Raw genomic sequence first — 17,294 nt, forward strand, 5'->3', positions numbered from 1 at the left:
TAATACTCCTAACACAGCTTATGATGCTATAGGGCCAGCTTGCAGTGCTCATGACAGCAGTATGCTTCTGCTCTAGGTTAAGTGTTTTCTAGGGTACATGCCCAAGAATCTCAAACAAGTGGCTTGTGGCCCTCATAACATTTGTACGCTTCCTTCATATATTGTAGGTGAGGGCATTCAACACACAGAGTACATCAGCTTTCACTAACAATACAATCAGATTGGCAATGGGCCCCAAGACATTGCCCACAAGGACACAGCCAAGTCAAAATTACAAAAAGAAGAACAGCCATTTAGAACTTAATTATAATTTTGCTAATGTGTCTCTAGCTGCTGACCAGGCTTTCTAGTTTGGCTGTGGCTGCGAGATAGATGCAGCCACTTGTCCTCCGGCACCTTTTCAACAGACAAGCACAAGGTCAACAAAAATCATAGGAACAAGGGCTATATAGCTGGAAGAGCCAGTTTTAAGTGCAAAGCTTACCTGACACTCTCACTGACTGTCGCAAGATTTGTGAGTGCCATCAGGGCTTCAAAGCCTTGCAAAGCTGAGCATTCTGGGTGCAGCAAGGACAAAAGGGGTCGCACCACCTCAACAGCCTGCGCAAGAAAAGTGGCAAGGCATAACATCGCAACAAATTTCCATTTAGCACTGGTTAGAAGCATGCAGCAAGTGTGCCAAATGCATCAACAGTAGTGTTGACACGAGTCACTGATTGATTGATGCCAGTCACAGTTTACCGATATGTGAACTGCTTGTCATTACCACAATGTATGTAATGATGCTGCAGCCATAGCGCCTGAGAAAACGCTTTATTGCCTTATGATGACTGAACATTTTTAAAAAAGGGTGAAAAAAGAAGAAAAAAAGGAATCTTAGTTCATAGGCCTCACTTGAATCCCTCTTTTAAGGGAGGGAAATGTTATTTCAATGCCTTTTATTCTGACGGTTGCCACAAAGCTCATTAATACCCTTTATTACGATAGCAATTATACAGACATCCCAGCATCACTCATGGCACTGACATCATGTCTTGGCTTCAGGTGAAGGGAGGAACACGAAAGGGAAAATCGTCATTCACCTTGACTGTAGAAGAAAGCTGTAGAATGAAACTGAAAAAGCCATTTGGGTTTCCTTTATGGCCTTCATGCTACAGCAGGCATGGATCACAATTTTCCAGTTCGTGTTCGTCCCTCCTTGCTGACAACACCATGAATGTGTAAAGTTCCGACACCAAGCAACCAAAACAAGTGTGGCTTACCCTCTGACCAGGGAAAGCAACTTCAGGATTAATGGTGATTCCGAGCCGAGCCAATGCCTGCGCCGCTATCATTTTTCCATTAGGTGTGTTTTCCAGAGCAAGTTTGAGCAGCACCTGCATAGACCACAACACTAAGATAAGCAAGTCTGTCTACTTTTGATGCACTGTGCTCAACAGTCAATGCAGCCATATGATGACACAAACAAGTAACAAATGCATGGAATATTGTTAGACATGGACTAGGGTAAAAGTCTGCATACAGGATTTCTGTTACCTTCAATGCAGCATGCTATAGAGAAGTACCATTATTTCTTGCACATAAAACCATAACCAAAATTTAAGGGCAATATGTATAATGCCAGGATGCTGGTTATACATTGTTACAATGATTTGAAGAAGAGAATGACGACAGTCTGAAAGACGACTAAAAAGGGAAGAATTGTGCCTACGGATATGGTGTAATGGCAAAATGGGATGCATTACAGTAAATTCATGCCCTACATCAAAATTTTTGTTGCCATGAAGCCTGATAGTAAAATTTCTGTTGTACATGTGTGCTCTACATTGCGGTACAGTGCCACCATCATGTCAGCAGGGAGCAACAGGGACAGTGGCGATGTTTTAACATAAAACTGCTTCCAGAACTTTTCTTCGTGCCAAAACTGATTTAGATTGCTTTTATAGTGGTTTCAATGCTGTTGTAAGCAGTTATGTGTGAGATATATAAAGATTGAGTCCCATCTCCCTGCTTATTTTAAAGGTTGTGTTATGTATGAAATGAGCAAGCATGGTGTCTCGGACAGCCAGTGGCAATATAAGACAATCACAACAACCCTCTATGAGAATTTGCGCGAGTCTGCAGAGCACATAAACACGTCTACGGCAGTAGCACCTTTTGATGTCTTGATGCTTGTGCATGACGACCCACCGGTAGGTCACGTGACATATCCCCCTGGTGCATCATGCCACCTCCCCAGTGAGTCGCCAAGGAGTTGTGCTCCTTTGAAACTTTTCAAGGTGCAAAGAGATGGTGCCACGACACGTTATATCGGAAGCAACAAGAATCTTTTCTCCCCATCGATTTCCAGCACAGATGTTGCACGCGCACTGCAGGAATGCCCTGCACAGCTGCATAGTGGGAATGACTGCCATAACACACTCATGACCCACGCCACAGTGAACAAGTTAACAGCAAAAATAAAGCACCAATCGGCAAAATCTAAGGTGTGCCTTTGGTGAAGAAACAGACAAAGAGAGAACACTGAAGGTGACGAGAACGTGTTGGTCATTCAATCAAGGGAAAGCGCATGGATGGTAGCTTGACCACAATTTGGACCCAGGCTCCTTGCCTAACTACCTTGCCAACTCTGTTAATCCTGGCAGCCTAACGCCACCTTGTAGCAGGCTGCAGTCTGCATGGCCTTGACTGCTCTCCAGAAGCAGGCCAACGGGGCAAAGAAAAGTGGTGTGCCAGATGCCTGGGCCTAGACCCAAAGAGTTTTCATTCAACCACAGCATGCCTTCGAATAGGGAAGGCAACATCTGGTTGTGACTGCTATTAAACGGCAAGGTAACAGCCAAGCCTGTGCTCACGCCCATCGCATGTAACTGGCTGATGCTTCCCGACCCCTGCATCAATCTCCTGGTGCCTTCCTAAATTGAACTTCATCCATAGGTAATCATCACAGATAACTGTTCAACTCTTTATCTGGTTGTCAGCTCTGTTGGTTTTTCTGTTTATGGCAGGATAGCTTAGTGAACTCTCAGTATTTTCCACAATTGCCTCAGGTGTCTTGTGTCATAATGATCCATAATGATCCATAATGAAGATTGCATAATCATGTTGCTTTCATGCGCATCTATGGTAAAACAGACTCTTTTAACTCATCTGCGCTTCCACGTGTTGTATACTTGCAGAACGACCTTTCCGATATCCTGGTAGCTGAAGCTAACAAAGAAAAATTTCGTCACGACATAAACATTTATTTATTACTTTAAATAACTTCTTGTCTGCGTTGCTTTTTGTATGCCTTTTTTATTTTTCAATCTGAGGGTTTTAGAGTTCATGTAAACTTGATTATTCCTTGTATTATTATTAACAAAGCATTTTATGTTCTGTATAATTGTATGCTCTATACACTATGTAAAATTTTTGAAGCTTCCCTTACCCAATGCCCATTCTTCGGGCCTGTAAGGTATATTGAATAAATAAATAAATATTCTTTATTCAACGTAACTCCTAGGCTGTACAGGTTTTGTAAGGGCGAGTGTCACTACTGTTTATTGATAGAGTCACCTTGCATGTGCTTGCAGCCCGTCTAGTCTCTCTTACACAAAGGCAACATCTTGGATGTTTTTAGAAATATTCGAAAAGAAAAGAAAGCCTGACAACACAGGTTATAAAGGAGGCACAAGTTTCAAGCAGGAGTAGGATTACAAACGCAAGAAAATGGTAATGGAAAAGCTCGGGAGACTAAAAAGAAACTTGGGAAGTAAAGGACATCTTTTGCTTGGTACCCAGCACAAAAGAGAGAGGAACAAGTAAAGAAAAACATACAAGAGACACATAAATGCAACAAAATGCACAAGAGCTTTGAGAACACCTAACAAGCTGAGAATTCTGAACCTTAGGTTATCTGTACATTTGATGCAATCAGTACAGATGTGTGAAGCACTATCTTAGCATGATGAGAAATTAGCATTCTACTACTATACTGTTATGGGGATAACATATATTTACAAATTATCACAATATTACTATATAAGGTTACTACAGCCACAAGCAGCAGCAACTCATGCAAGGCTTCTTGCGCATGCCTCTGGCCGCTTCGACATCGTCTTCGTCCGACCAACAGTAACCGCCCGTTCGATGTCTCGTGGCACTAAGGCAGTATAAGGTGCTGTCGTGAAGGCTGAACAAGTGGAGTGAAAAGTCAGGTGTGGCAGAGCTAAGACTGTCAGTAATAGAATGTAAAGCTGAGTCGCAGCATTGTTCGTCCCGTATATTAACGAGGTCCCAGATTAACAAGACAAAGGCGTCGGTGTCTTGCTCGAGAACATCAGGGGAATCCACAAGATGCCGTGACAGGCAATTGGAATCTTTATGAAGCTGACCAGACTTGTGTACTACACTACCGGAAACAAGTATTCTTACAGGTGAAGAGCCCAACGACCAAGGCAGCCTGTAGGGTCTTAGAGCGAAGAAAGCCAACAGAGGGCATGATGATCAGTTACGACGGTAAAGGTGTGGCCAAACAGGCAGGGACAAAATTTGGCGACAGCCCAGACAAGAGCAAAACACTCTCGTTCTGTGATTGGGTAATTCTTCTCCAGAGCAGACAAGAGGCGGCTAGTGTAAGCATTAACGCAGTCGTGTCCGCCTTGACGCTGAGCGATGACAGCACCGATTCCATGGCCGCTGGCATCTGTGCGAAGTTCTGTTGGTGCAACTGGATCAAAATGCACTAAAGTAGAAGAAGCCGTGAGGGCATCAATAAGTGCTAAAAAGACAGTAGCTTGAGGTGAGCTCCATGTAAAAGCAACGTTTGTTTTGAGAAGTGCAGTTAAGGGGACGCGCAATGTCGGCGAAATTACTGATGAAACGGTGGAAATAAGAGCACAATCCAATGAAGCTTCGTACGTCTTTAGCCGAACAAGGGACAAGAAAATTCTTCACGGCACAAAGTTTTTCGGTATTGGGTACAAGATGGCCAAGTACTGTTATTTCACGACGTCCAAAACGTCATTTTGAGGCGTTGAGCTGGAGGCCGGCATTGCGGAATACCTCGAGATTCTCGGAGAGGTGCTGAAGGTGGCTGTCAAATGTTGGCAACAAAACAATGAAATTGTCAAGGTAGCACAAGCAGGTTGGCCATTTCAGGCCACAAATATGCGAATCCATCACATGCTCAAATGCGGCCAGTGCACTGCAAAGACCGAAAGGCATGACATTAAAGTGGTAGAGTGGTAAAGTGGTATGATGGCCAGCAATGCACACTCGGGCAGTGCACATTCCAAGAACAGCAGATTTGCTGCCATCAGCGACTCGTACAGTGTTCTGAATAGCAGCCGTAATAACTTTGCAGAGCTGACTATGGAGAGCAGTGCTCATTATTGAATTCTGCGCTCCGGTGTCTATGAGGGCCATAACGGTAACGACATCCATTTGAATGTCCAGAAGGTTTCAGTGCATAGGTACAGTCAACAGAGGATTTTCATACAGGATCACTGATGCAGCATCACCTCCGGGAGCTGCACGACTTAGTTTTCTGGAGCATAGGTACAAGGCCGTGCAGGGGAGAAGGACCAGCATAGTTGTGACAATAGAGATTGGCGTTAGAGCCTTGTGGGGATGATGAGCAGCTAAACCTCGAGTGTCGAATGGCAGCGTCGGAAGCATGTGGGTCAGAACGAGGAGAAAAACTTCGAATGTCGCCTCCAGTATGACACCAAGATCCAGTGGTCCAGCCTGAAGGCAATGACCAGCTACTGCGGCAGTGAAAGGCAATGTGTCCAACGCAGGAGCAGTTGAAACATATGGGTCAGTCGTCTGCCATTCTCCAGTCAGCAGGGTTTCTGTAGCGCAAAGGGTAATCCTGATTCTGGGAGGCATTTGCAGGAGTATGTTCAGGTGCACGGATGGAACAGACGGCGGATGATAAACCCAGGTTCGCAAACTCCTGGCGGACGACTGCTTGTGTGAGCGACACGGTGGGCAGGTTGGCTGACTCAACATTTGGAGGGACGGCTGTAGGAGTTATTGCTTCAAGTTTGCAGTGGACAGTGCACATCATCTGACATTGTAGACTGCGCAGACATTGGTGGGTCTTCGCAGGATGATGTGGCAGTGGTGTTAGGCAGCCAAAGGAACTGGTGGGTGATGCGGCAGCTCTTCGCTTGTTCAAAACATTGACATTCCTTAACTATGACATCGACCGTCATACAGTCCTTGAATACAAGTAGATTAAACGTGTCGTCAGCTAATATGTGTGAAATCTTGTCAGCTTCGGTCATTTTTGTGACAGCTTTTCGACAAAGGCCCAGATCGTCCTGTATGTATGAAATGTACGATACTGTGGTTGGCTGGACGCAAGATCCCAGCTCTTGTTTAGCAGCCTGCTGACAGCCAAATAGCCTGCCGAACAACTCGCCCAGCTTCACCTTTCAAGCGTCCCAACTTGTACGATCTTTATGCGTGTGTTATCACGCAGGTGCCGTTCCTTTCAGGTAGAAAATCACATTGGTTAACATCAGTGTGGGTTCCCAAATGTTGCGGTCACTGATGTGTTCATACATGTCGATCCACTCTTCGACATCCAAGCCATCCATGCCAGAAAAGGTTCCCAGGTCTCGTGGGTGTAACAGAATCACAGGAGCCGGTGGCTGCTGCACCGTCGTCACTTCGATGGTCACCGCAGAGCAACCAAGACGGTGACCAGTTTGAAGTTCTGTGCTTGGTTGATGAAGCCAGCACAACGTCAGGTTTACCCAGCACCTCCACCAAAAAGGACGTTACGGAGATAACATATATTTACAAATTATTACTACGCATAAGGTTACAACAGCCTCAAGCAGCGGCGACTGATGCGAAGCTGTTGCGCAAACCTCCGGCCACTTCCGTCACCGTCATCTTCGTCCGACCAACAGTAACAGCCAATTCACTGTCTCGTAGCTATAATACATACTTAATGTATTTCTTTCTTCACATTCTCAAGCAGCCTTCTATGACTTAAATAAAGCAGTGCACCATTTGCCTTACCTTAGCCCCACCTTGCTGAACAACATGGCCACGGAGTTCCTGATGCTCACATATTGCATTGAATATCCTGAAGAGAAATAATGAAAGATGATAAATTCTTCGGTCATTCAGCATATGTTTACATTCCCTCCTCAAGAGACATGATACACATGTTGAAAACATGATGGCATGCAACATCTGCAAGCATTAAAAAAATTTTGAAAATTATTCAAATTAACAAGGCCAAAGAAAAAAAAGTGAAAATAATCGCATAATCCGTGAGGCGATTACGCCAAGGCAATTTGCAGCTGGCAAAGCTTGCACAGGATTATTTTTACTTCCAGTTGCTAAGCCCCGCACTTCTAAATATTGACCCATGCACTTTATCTTTTAAGGGTGACCGCTTTTCACTGCCTAACAAATGTTATCACACAGTGCAGGACGTGCCTGCATGTATGGGAAGTTTCTCCAATACTATCAATGGCTTTACGCGCTGTCTGTTGTGAGCGAACCTTGTGTAATCTGGTTTCATGTATATGCGACGCGAATGGTGTAGAACTTTCTAGAAGATACATGGGCACTAGCGATTACTCTGGAACCTTCGATGACTGGTGTATGAAAGCCAACACACTTGACTGGCACATCAGACTTTCGATGATCGCCGACTGTGTTTGCCGCTATCATTGTTCTTTGAGTGCAACTTGCTTTTGAGGGCGCAGGTTGGCCCAATAAAATGCTAGTTCCATTATTCACAGTTTTGCTGCCTTCTTCACCATCACTACCACATGACAATACTTAGTCTGCACCACCTGCAAAACTATTAGAGATAATGAAGAGATCAAACACGCTAGTTTCCCTGCATTTCTTCCTCGTTAACAGCTGCTCTTGACCAAATATACAAGCCGAAATTGTGATGCGTTTGCCTTTGGCAAAATGCCTGAGCCTAGGTGTCTTTTGAGCCTGTTAAATAACCTGCCATGTCACAAAACAGCGTTACAAGCTCTTTGACAATGTTCTGTAGTCTTACATGGTGTACATAAGAAATATCACAAACAGCCAAGAAATTTCATTTATTTTTCTTCTTTTTTTTCTTTCTTTCTTTTCTACCAGCAGCGGCAGCTTTTTGCCACATCTTGAAACACTTTGCGAGCTTGAGAAGTTGACACCGACTCTTTGCTGACTTGTACTTTTCAAGGAGCCCACTTCTTTTGTAGTCCAGTCGCTAAAGCAGCACAAATTGCATGGGAGCTTGTTACATCCCAATGGTGACGTTTAATCTTTCCATGTGCTTTCTTCCAGTTTGTATTGAATGTCAACAAAGGCACCAAACCAACCTCATCCTGGAATGAAAAGCTATTCTACTATATTAGCTAACTTCAGCTTAGCTAACTCGGTTTCAGCAATTAACCTTTGTGTTAGTTACAACATGGGGGATGAATTTTAAGCCAGACAAAAAGGTGGTTCTACCTGGCAATCATTTCCCGACTGTTCTTGCTTTCTGTTGATGACAGGGCCACGAGTGCCACGGTGACACCCGATTCGGCAAGAATTTTCGTGCGCTTGTCGACATGTTCCTTGGAGTCCTATAAGGAGTAAAAGACCATGGCGGTCACAAATTTTGAAAGCACATAAGCAGTCGAGAAGCAGTCGAGCACACTTACAAGATATGCACTGATGAAAAGTCACACATTTTAGTACTATACCATTTCTCAATGCAGCATAACAACCTAACTATTGCGCAGCCCCGAAGCTACACACATGTCCAGCCTACTGCATGAAGTAAGGGACAGCAGTGGTGGGAATGCCCTTCAGCATTTTGGAGCAGTCATTGGAGCAAGCAAAATCTACTTTTGGAGCAACTAATGCTGTTTGGAGCAGGTGTGAGGTTTCCACAAAAGTGCACACAGAAAAATGAATTATATTGTTTTTTTTAGTTTAAATAATCAAACTAGCAGCAAATAAATAGGTGATTGACGGCCACCTACCACCATGGCAGCAGTGAGTCTACCTTAAACAGCCCCTCACCAGGTCTGGCCATTTTGAACTGACAAGCGCAGTGCATACAATGCACGATAACAATCATGCCTGCAAAGTACTACACCGCTACGCACTGCAAAAAGTGCTGAGATTTCAAGCCAAACACCTTATGTCCTCCTCCTCCAGGCACTGTGCTCCCAGCTGGAGAGTCGACGTCAATCACCCAAGTGCGCCTAGTGTTGTTTGCAGTACTGTGAAGCCCCTTACAGTGACACGGGACTTTGAGAATTATTCAAGGCAACAGCAGTTATATGTCTGATCTGTTGCTTCAATAGATGAATTAAAGTTTAGAGAAATAATAAAACCTACAAACTGAATGTCTGCGTGTCCTTGTTTTACTTCGTGCCAGAGCAAGAGAGATGCAACTTTCATTTCGCCTGCTTGTCCCCATGTTGTGCAGTTGGACACGCAGAGAACGAAACTATGTCATTCTATGCCATGTTCCAGCACGCGAACATGCTCTGTGATTTGCTCATATCTGCCTCAGTGTTAGTGTAGCACTGACTCATACTACTAGTTAGGTGTTCTCGTGCACAGTGCGCAAAATTGTGCACTGGACGAAATGAGACCAACGCAACAGCTTGCGTGCGGAACTGTCACCGGAAGTGCGCCGCACAGAAAAAAAGTGGAGAGAGAGAGAGCGAGAGAAAAAAAAGAAAAGAAGCCAGAGCCAGTGAAATGCATCATGTGATCCTCCAGCTCCAGTGTGGGAGAATGCAGGAAAGGAATTTCGCTTGCAGAGGCTAGATGGGGGCAAGTGGAGAGATTGTCTCTGTTAGTAGTGATGCTTGCCTCCTGAAATCATGGATTTGCGGCACTTGAAATATTTTTGTCTCAGCTATTAAAGAACCAATTTGAAAAATTATTGCAGTAGAGCACTCCCTAGAGGGCACATAACTTCCATCATATAACCGAAATTTGCCATGTGGCCTGGTTAGGGACCCTTTAACAACATTTTACCGGTGGCACTGCACAAAACAGCACAAGGGGCATTAGATGTACACTATCAGAAGAAACACTAAATCAGTTTATTTTAATGAAAGGTTCTTTGGTAACTCAATTTCCTTCAATTTCACAGTAATTAGTTGAGCAAATGAAGGTCACAGCTCACTTTATTAAAATTTGAGCAGAAACACCAGTGCCAGCGTGATGTCATAGATTTCAAAGTGCTTTTTCATACTTGGGCTGTTGTGGGCCGGTAAAGGTTCTTGAAATTTGCTGAGTACAGCTTTCTGCTCTTGTGGAATTGAATGTAGTATAATTTCACCGATGAACGGTCATCTAGGCCTGAGCAGTCAGAGTCAAAGTCTATGACATTACGGCAAGGTGGCACGGGAACCACAAGACCAGGTCGCCATCACTTTCGTTCTTGCATCTTTTTTGGCTTAGCAAGCCTCTTTTCACTGCGAGAGGGGCTCTTTTGTTATTTAGGTAGGTAATTTACTAGTGCAGCCGATATTATTCCTCTTTTTTCTTTTTTTGCCTTCTTAAAGAAGGACAATTTCATAGGTTTGCTATCCTGCACATTTAGATTTTGCTTTATGAACTGTAATCAGCGGTGCAAGCACATAATGTTCATTATTTCCCCACTGACATCCGCTCCCAGGGGAAGGTGTATAGGCTGGGCCACTTACTTGTTCGCGTCCCATTTTTTTACCACGAACTTTACCAAAGACATAGTTGACAAGGAGCATAAACCACAATCTAGTACCCGATCACAGTGCACGTGTTTATAATGCTTCAACAACCTCAAATTCTCTTGAAATAAAGTAATACGGTGCATCGAATAAAGTTGCAAGCATGCAACGGGAATAGGTACGGTGCATACTGTTTACCTTTTTGTCTACAGAGAGCCATTGCACATCAGCCCTCAATGCATAAAACTACTGCATTGACCACACAGTAGCAAAGCCAGTATGACCACCCAATTCATTCTAGCCTCACGCTGGCCTCATGGTTGGCACGTAAAAAATAGGAATCAATTCTATTGTGTTGGCTGTCACAGCGGCAGTATTCCTGGCTGCAACACCATGAATGAATGCGGCCAATGAACACAGTGGTGTCACGTACGATTTGTATTATTTCGTGGTAGCTTCCCAATTTTCACACTGCCAAAACTACGTCATGGTGCAGCAGTGGCACAATTTAAGTAAAAAATACCCTTTTGGAGCAGCTTCGAGCAACAAATTCTAGTCAGTGCAGTTGGGCGCAATTGGCACAGCATTCCCACCACTGGGACAGTCACTTATTAAAACCGGCAACTGGCTGATCCCTTAATCATTTAAATAGGCTGTACATGCCATAAATAATTACGACTAGTTCTCTTTAACATGTGCTGCAAGTAAATGTTTCCATTCTTATGTTCTTTCAGTACACTGAACTCAACAAATCTGCAGTGCTATCAGCAAATACAAAGAGAGTGCAGCAGCATGCAATTGCAACCCATCATCTTTCGAAATTCAAAACCAATCCCACTCTGAAGAAGAAACATTTAAGAGGTGCGATATACCAACACCGTTCACATGCCAAGACCCGCCCCACTGATACCATGGCAGCACTAAGATAACCATTTATTAACATTATTTTTTTACTGTGATAGCAATTCTACAGATGCTTGAGGCACATTTGCACCATGGCCATTGGTGATGTCGTGCTGTCCCGCTACTGACGACGCATGCACTGCCCACCCATGAAGGATTAGAAGGCCACCAGAGACACAAAGTGCGTTTGGCTCCAAAAACGACAAAGCTAAGTGGACACACCTTCACGCTTCCTTCAATTGGCTCTGCCAGAGCCAGAGCAGCGTTCTGGCTTCCAACGCCAGCATGAGCGTTGTGCAAACATCAATTAGCATTCCTGCTGGGGAGCTGTGTGCATACCACAGCATGGTGGGTATCAAGCTAAATTTTTCAATAATCCTTTATGTGGATGCTGGCCAACGCCAACGATATTTTTGGGGGGGGTCTCATCTCATGCACCATTAAGGAGCGACGCCTGCAATGCTGCTGGCCGTTCATCATGCCAGTGTTCTGAAATTCCTTCAGTACGTCATTTTCAATGCTTCGCCTTCAGTCAAAACTGAAAAAATTTTAAGTGTATCAGATTATGCAGTTTTGTGAATTGGGAATACATTTTGCATGTCTTGCTTCTTGTGAGCACAAGTACAAACAGCCACGTAATGCTTGTCTATTAACTACAATCACATACATACATTTTCTTTCAGCAATTTTTCGCTGTTTTGAAGGTGCTATAGCGGACACTAGCTTATGCCCTTATTACGGTTGTCTCAGCAACATTGGCTAATTGAAAGGAACTCTCATACAAATTTACTAAGATGAAAACAGCAGCTAGCTCTGCCTTTTTCTTTTTCCTGACACACAGCAGTGAAGCCAATAAGAAAATCACTTACGTATATGTGCTCCTCAGGTACATGCTGTTTGGCGAACTTTGCAAGTTCCTTGAGTTCCGGTATGATTTCCTGTTTCTCGTAGCTGTTTGTAAGGTTGACCAATGTTGTGAGCACGCCGTAGAGAACAGACTTTTGCTCGGTCTGCAGCACAGTGAGACAGCACTAAGTCAACTCACTGATGCACATGCAAGCCTTTCTTTCTTTCTTTCTTTAAGGGTGTTGAAAAACAGACCACTACATGACATTAAAATTTCACAGTTCAAATATTTTGCAAGACATCTCTATTCGTCAGCAAAGTTCACATCTATGAGCATCAAGCAGAAATAAACTACATTTTACATTACATTCATCTCAGCTGCTTCAATTCACTATTGATTAAAATTCAGAGGGATATGTTGTATTTGTTCGTGCTTTGCTTTTACTCCTCTAGAAAAGCATATAACTCACGGGTACACAAGCTGTGCCATTAAACATGCCATTATAAATGCAATAAATTAAATTTGTGCACAAGCAGGACAGACCAAACAGCGCACCTTTGCCAAGTCAATGAGAGCCTGGATTGCAGCCTTGTCACCAATGAGATCTTCTTTTACTTCAGCATCAAGTGTAAGGTAGGCCAGACCCTCAGCTGCCCACTTTCTCAAGTCTTTGTCTTTCTTTGGGTTGATAAGGAAGCTGGAAGACAACCAGTTCAAGAATCAACTTGTGGGTTTTAATTTGCTCAAGCTACACAGTGGGCTATGAGGTAAGCCAAAGTGGGGAATCCAGAATTTTGACCACATGAGCTTCGTTGTGCACCAAAATCAAAATGCGCAATTATTTTTGCACTCCACACCGTTGGAATGATGTTGCTGTGACCGGGCATCAGAACATCGCAGCCACTGAACCACCACAACAGGTGAAACAACCGGTTAGGTCCTCATTAAAATGAAGAGAAAAGCACCGACTGTCTAAAGGGTGAATCACATGAAGTGCAGCATATGTTTCTGTGTCAAATTAGACAACTTGGGTTTCTGTAGGTTCCTCATGGTGGAAAGGGCAACTAACCTGCCATATGTAGAACTGGAGCTTGCATGCACACTCTAGCTGCAGTAGTGCAAGCAGTGCCTATGTTACCCCAACAAAGGCAGGCCAGTCATCTTATCTGCCTCATATGACAAGTGTGCAAATAAGTCTCTGCTGTTTGAGCTTATTATGTCCTGTGTCCGCATCCATATCCATATGAACAGCCCATCAGCCACCCAGGCATATACACTAACGTCTGCCAAATAGAGATCTGTGCACTATTCATACATTTTCTTATATGATAGGCATGTACCAGTTTTGAGACACAGCAGTATAGTCAGATGTCTGTGTCAAGCTTTTTGTAGTTTGAGCTTAATATATTGGAAACACACATTACTGATAATCAAAGTATTGCACATAATCACTAAGATAATAACACACATTGCAAAAAGCATTCAAATGCTCACTTTCTGCAGGTGCCCACGAGCTTCAGTGTGGTTCCATCGGAGAAAGGACGTAAGCTGCTGTCGGTGCCACCGAAGGAGCCAAGCTTGCACAGCCCCTGTTTGAAACACACGGTGATATTGACATTTTCCACCACACTTGATCTGATGGCTCATCATTGCACATGGTGCCAGACTTACTTGGACAAATTAAAATGCATTTATAGAAGTGAATATATTGTTCCACGAGCGAAAGATTAAAACTGGAGACTATTTACAAAATATATTTACAAGGGATAATGCAGCGCTGGCCAGTTCAGCTGACAGCTCGAGAGCCAGAGAGCGCTCTTCCTCCTTTTTTCTCGAGTGATGTCGCCCATGCGCCCCATTCAAACAATCAAATAGCACATGCGTGTAGCAATATTATCTGACATATGTTCAGCAATGAGGAGATGCAACTAGAGCAAATTATCAGCTAAGACAGCATCGCGAAATTTTGCTGGACACTTACAACAAGTGCACGAACTCTGATGTTGTCATTCTCAGACTTGTACAGCTTCTTGAGAATGCCTAGCCCTGTAGATATGATGCTTGTACACTTGTCCTTCTTGGATGCTGCTGCAATGATGGCTTCAGCAGCTACTCTCTGCAAGGTGCAATAACACGTTGTGAGGAAATTGAGAAAGGTTCTGAAGCTTTTGACAAATAAAAATGAGCTACTCCTTGATATCACCGACATAAAGCATCTGAAATGTGGACCCCTTTAACCTTTTCTCTACTGCTGACGACTATACTGGTAGGCGGTACAGTGTCAGCTCTGTCAACAGCTGAGTTCACACTGCAACTTGCTTTTAGTTCCAGTTTTTGACACAATACAGCCGGCATATAATCTTTCTCTTTGTTATCAGCTGCTTGAATGTTTGTGTTTGCACTAAAAATATGGCCTACCTACAGACTGCCTTTCTGGAGAAACTGGTAACAAATTTTCGTAATTTCCTGTGGTATGAAAAAGGTTAATTGTGCAACCCAAACAGCTTGCAGATCAGAACTAAATTCAAGACCTCCATGTCCCCATTATACACACACCTTTTGTCTTGGCTTTACACTTCCACGAGCAGTTATGTGTTACTAGTGATAATGATTATGACAACACATACCTATAAAGATTTCAGGTATGCACTATGTTTCAAAGCGGCAAAAACTAACAGCTGTACAGAACAATGTGCAGAAGCTGCTTTTGTCCCAAAACTGACGTGCACTGCACTACACCTCCAGAAATCACCCATTGAGGTTTGTTTCAGTAATGTTGATGAGATAATGGCACTTTCTGAGTTTGTCAAGCTGTGGACGTGGTCTTAAATTTAGACCCTTGCATATACAGTCGATACCGAATATATCGAACTCGAAGGGGATCGCGAAATAGTTCGATATATAGACAATTCTAAATATAAAATATGCACGTCAAAAGCTTCTCTAACAACTCCACACATCTCAAGGCAGCTTCCCGATGTCGTGACTAAAGGGAACTTACCGATCTGTGCCTCCAAGGCGCATAAAAAAACAAAAACGCAGCGCAATGACCAGAGCACTTTATTTCGGAAGAAAAAAATCTGTGACCTTTACTTGCTTTTTCTTCTGCACCATCAAGTTCGTTAAGCTGTCCTCAAGCTTGTTGACAGTGTCCAAATGAGAAAGGCCAGCTCCTTCCACTGTGCCACAACAGCAGCAAATGACACTGAAGGCTGATGCAAGTTCAGCAGCAGTGCATGGTGTTTGGTCCTCTTCGTTGGAATCTTCGCCGCTGCTTAAGTCTGCGTCCTCGTCACCCATGGTGTCAGCCAGAATCTCCACATCAGCGCGATTCGCTACAGCTTGCACGTCGTCGTCAGCGCTGACGAAATCGTGTGCTGTAACGCCACCTGGAATGATGCCTGGGAATGCCGAAAGCTCGCGAAATTCGGTGTACAGGCATCCAGCGTCATCGTCTTCATTGTGAGGACATCCATCGTCTGCAGCATAAAGCCTGCTTTGCGGAAGCAGTTCCCAATTGCGCTTTTCTTCACGTCATTCCAAGCATCAGCCAGCATTTTGATGGCTCCGAGGAGGTGCCCCTTGAGTTTGATTCCTAATCAAAGTCTGATTAGAAGCCTCTGCACCAGTCGTTGTCTGTACCCAACCTTAAATGCTTTCACGATGTCTCGGTCGAAAGGCTGAAGTTTTGCCTCCAGGGCGACTGGACTGCACTGCCTTCAGCTTAACATCGGCTTTGTTCTTGAGGATCGTACCCAGGTTGTTGCAAGGAATTTTGGACGCTGCAGTGACCGACGACTTTTTCTCGCCAGCCTCCACCCATCGAATGATGTCCGCCTTTGTTGAAAAATCCAAATTCTTGTGTTTTTTCGCGGCCATGGCTCCAGAACACGTGCCAAAAGCGGAAAGAAAAACACACTGCACCACACGAGTCTCAAGCCTTCGCATTGGCCTCGTGAACAAAAGGAACAAAGCGAATAAAAAGACGCACCGCTCCGCGTCTCCGCACTACCACAAGCCAAAGCTGCACTGACCTCGTTCATCTCGCTGCGCCAGCGGTGTCAGCCAACCAAAACACAGGAAACGGGCGCCCGCGATCAGCGTGGTTTCTCCCTCCTGCTTTCCTTTCACACCCAATCGCACTCCAAGTGCTCGTCACGTGAATTTTACCCACACGCCCCTTTCTCAGAGTGCGGGGCGGCACGCGTGAGATAGCAGGAACATTGCGAGAGCTTCGTGAGGAGAAGCGCACTTGCGGGGGTTACGTATGGTGGGAGAATGGCACTTGCCGGGGCGCAGCTCAGCACAGAGTCCAATAGATATGCCGGTGCAGGGGAGTTCTATATACGCGAACAATAGTACTATACTTTTTGCATGGGGATTCCCAAGGGGATTTTTAAACTGTTCGATATAGGCAATAATTCTATATATCCGGGTTCGATATATCCGGGATCGACTGTATACAAGATGCTTGAACGAGGCCCCACAGTCATGATTGCCTGCATGATGCCACGACTGCGGCAACATGCAATTATTATAAAAATTTGAAAGCAAATTTTCACTTACTTCAGCCTGTTTATTGAACTGTATTAATAAATATGTACAGTAACAGTAGGAAAATGCGCACTGATCCAAACACCATTCTTGATTGATGTCAGCTATTGGCCAATAGCAGCCACACATGGGAATCTGCTATACTACGAAATGAAGCATCCAAAAAAGAGTGAGGAGCAGGCTTCTCTTGAAGAAAGAGCATTTGAGAGAAAGCCGACTTCGCGCTCCACTTGCAAGCTCCACACACAGTGCACAACTGCAAAACTTGGCTGAGATGTTCACAGCAGTGTATGCTATCTGTGGACTAGGTTTTTTCA

At 44.2% G+C, this 17,294-nt stretch overlaps 1 protein-coding gene across 1 annotated transcript in view; it reads right to left on the minus strand.

The window, feature by feature from the left end:
* Positions 1–17,294, minus strand: part of unc-45 (unc-45 myosin chaperone) — a 37,225-nt gene that overhangs the window by 10,969 nt on the left and 8,962 nt on the right. The window contains exons 10-17 of the mRNA XM_065426889.2: positions 14,405–14,539; positions 13,918–14,012; positions 12,979–13,120; positions 12,446–12,586; positions 8,467–8,582; positions 7,021–7,087; positions 1,263–1,376; positions 485–600 (exon numbers count right to left, since the gene is read on the minus strand). Coding sequence (XP_065282961.1) covers positions 485–600; positions 1,263–1,376; positions 7,021–7,087; positions 8,467–8,582; positions 12,446–12,586; positions 12,979–13,120; positions 13,918–14,012; positions 14,405–14,539 — 926 coding nt within the window. The remainder of the gene's footprint in view (positions 1–484; positions 601–1,262; positions 1,377–7,020; positions 7,088–8,466; positions 8,583–12,445; positions 12,587–12,978; positions 13,121–13,917; positions 14,013–14,404; positions 14,540–17,294) is intronic.

The sequence above is a fragment of the Dermacentor albipictus genome, chromosome 3, assembly GCF_038994185.2.
Source record: "Dermacentor albipictus isolate Rhodes 1998 colony chromosome 3, USDA_Dalb.pri_finalv2, whole genome shotgun sequence".
Taxonomy (NCBI): Eukaryota; Metazoa; Arthropoda; class Arachnida; order Ixodida; family Ixodidae; genus Dermacentor; species Dermacentor albipictus.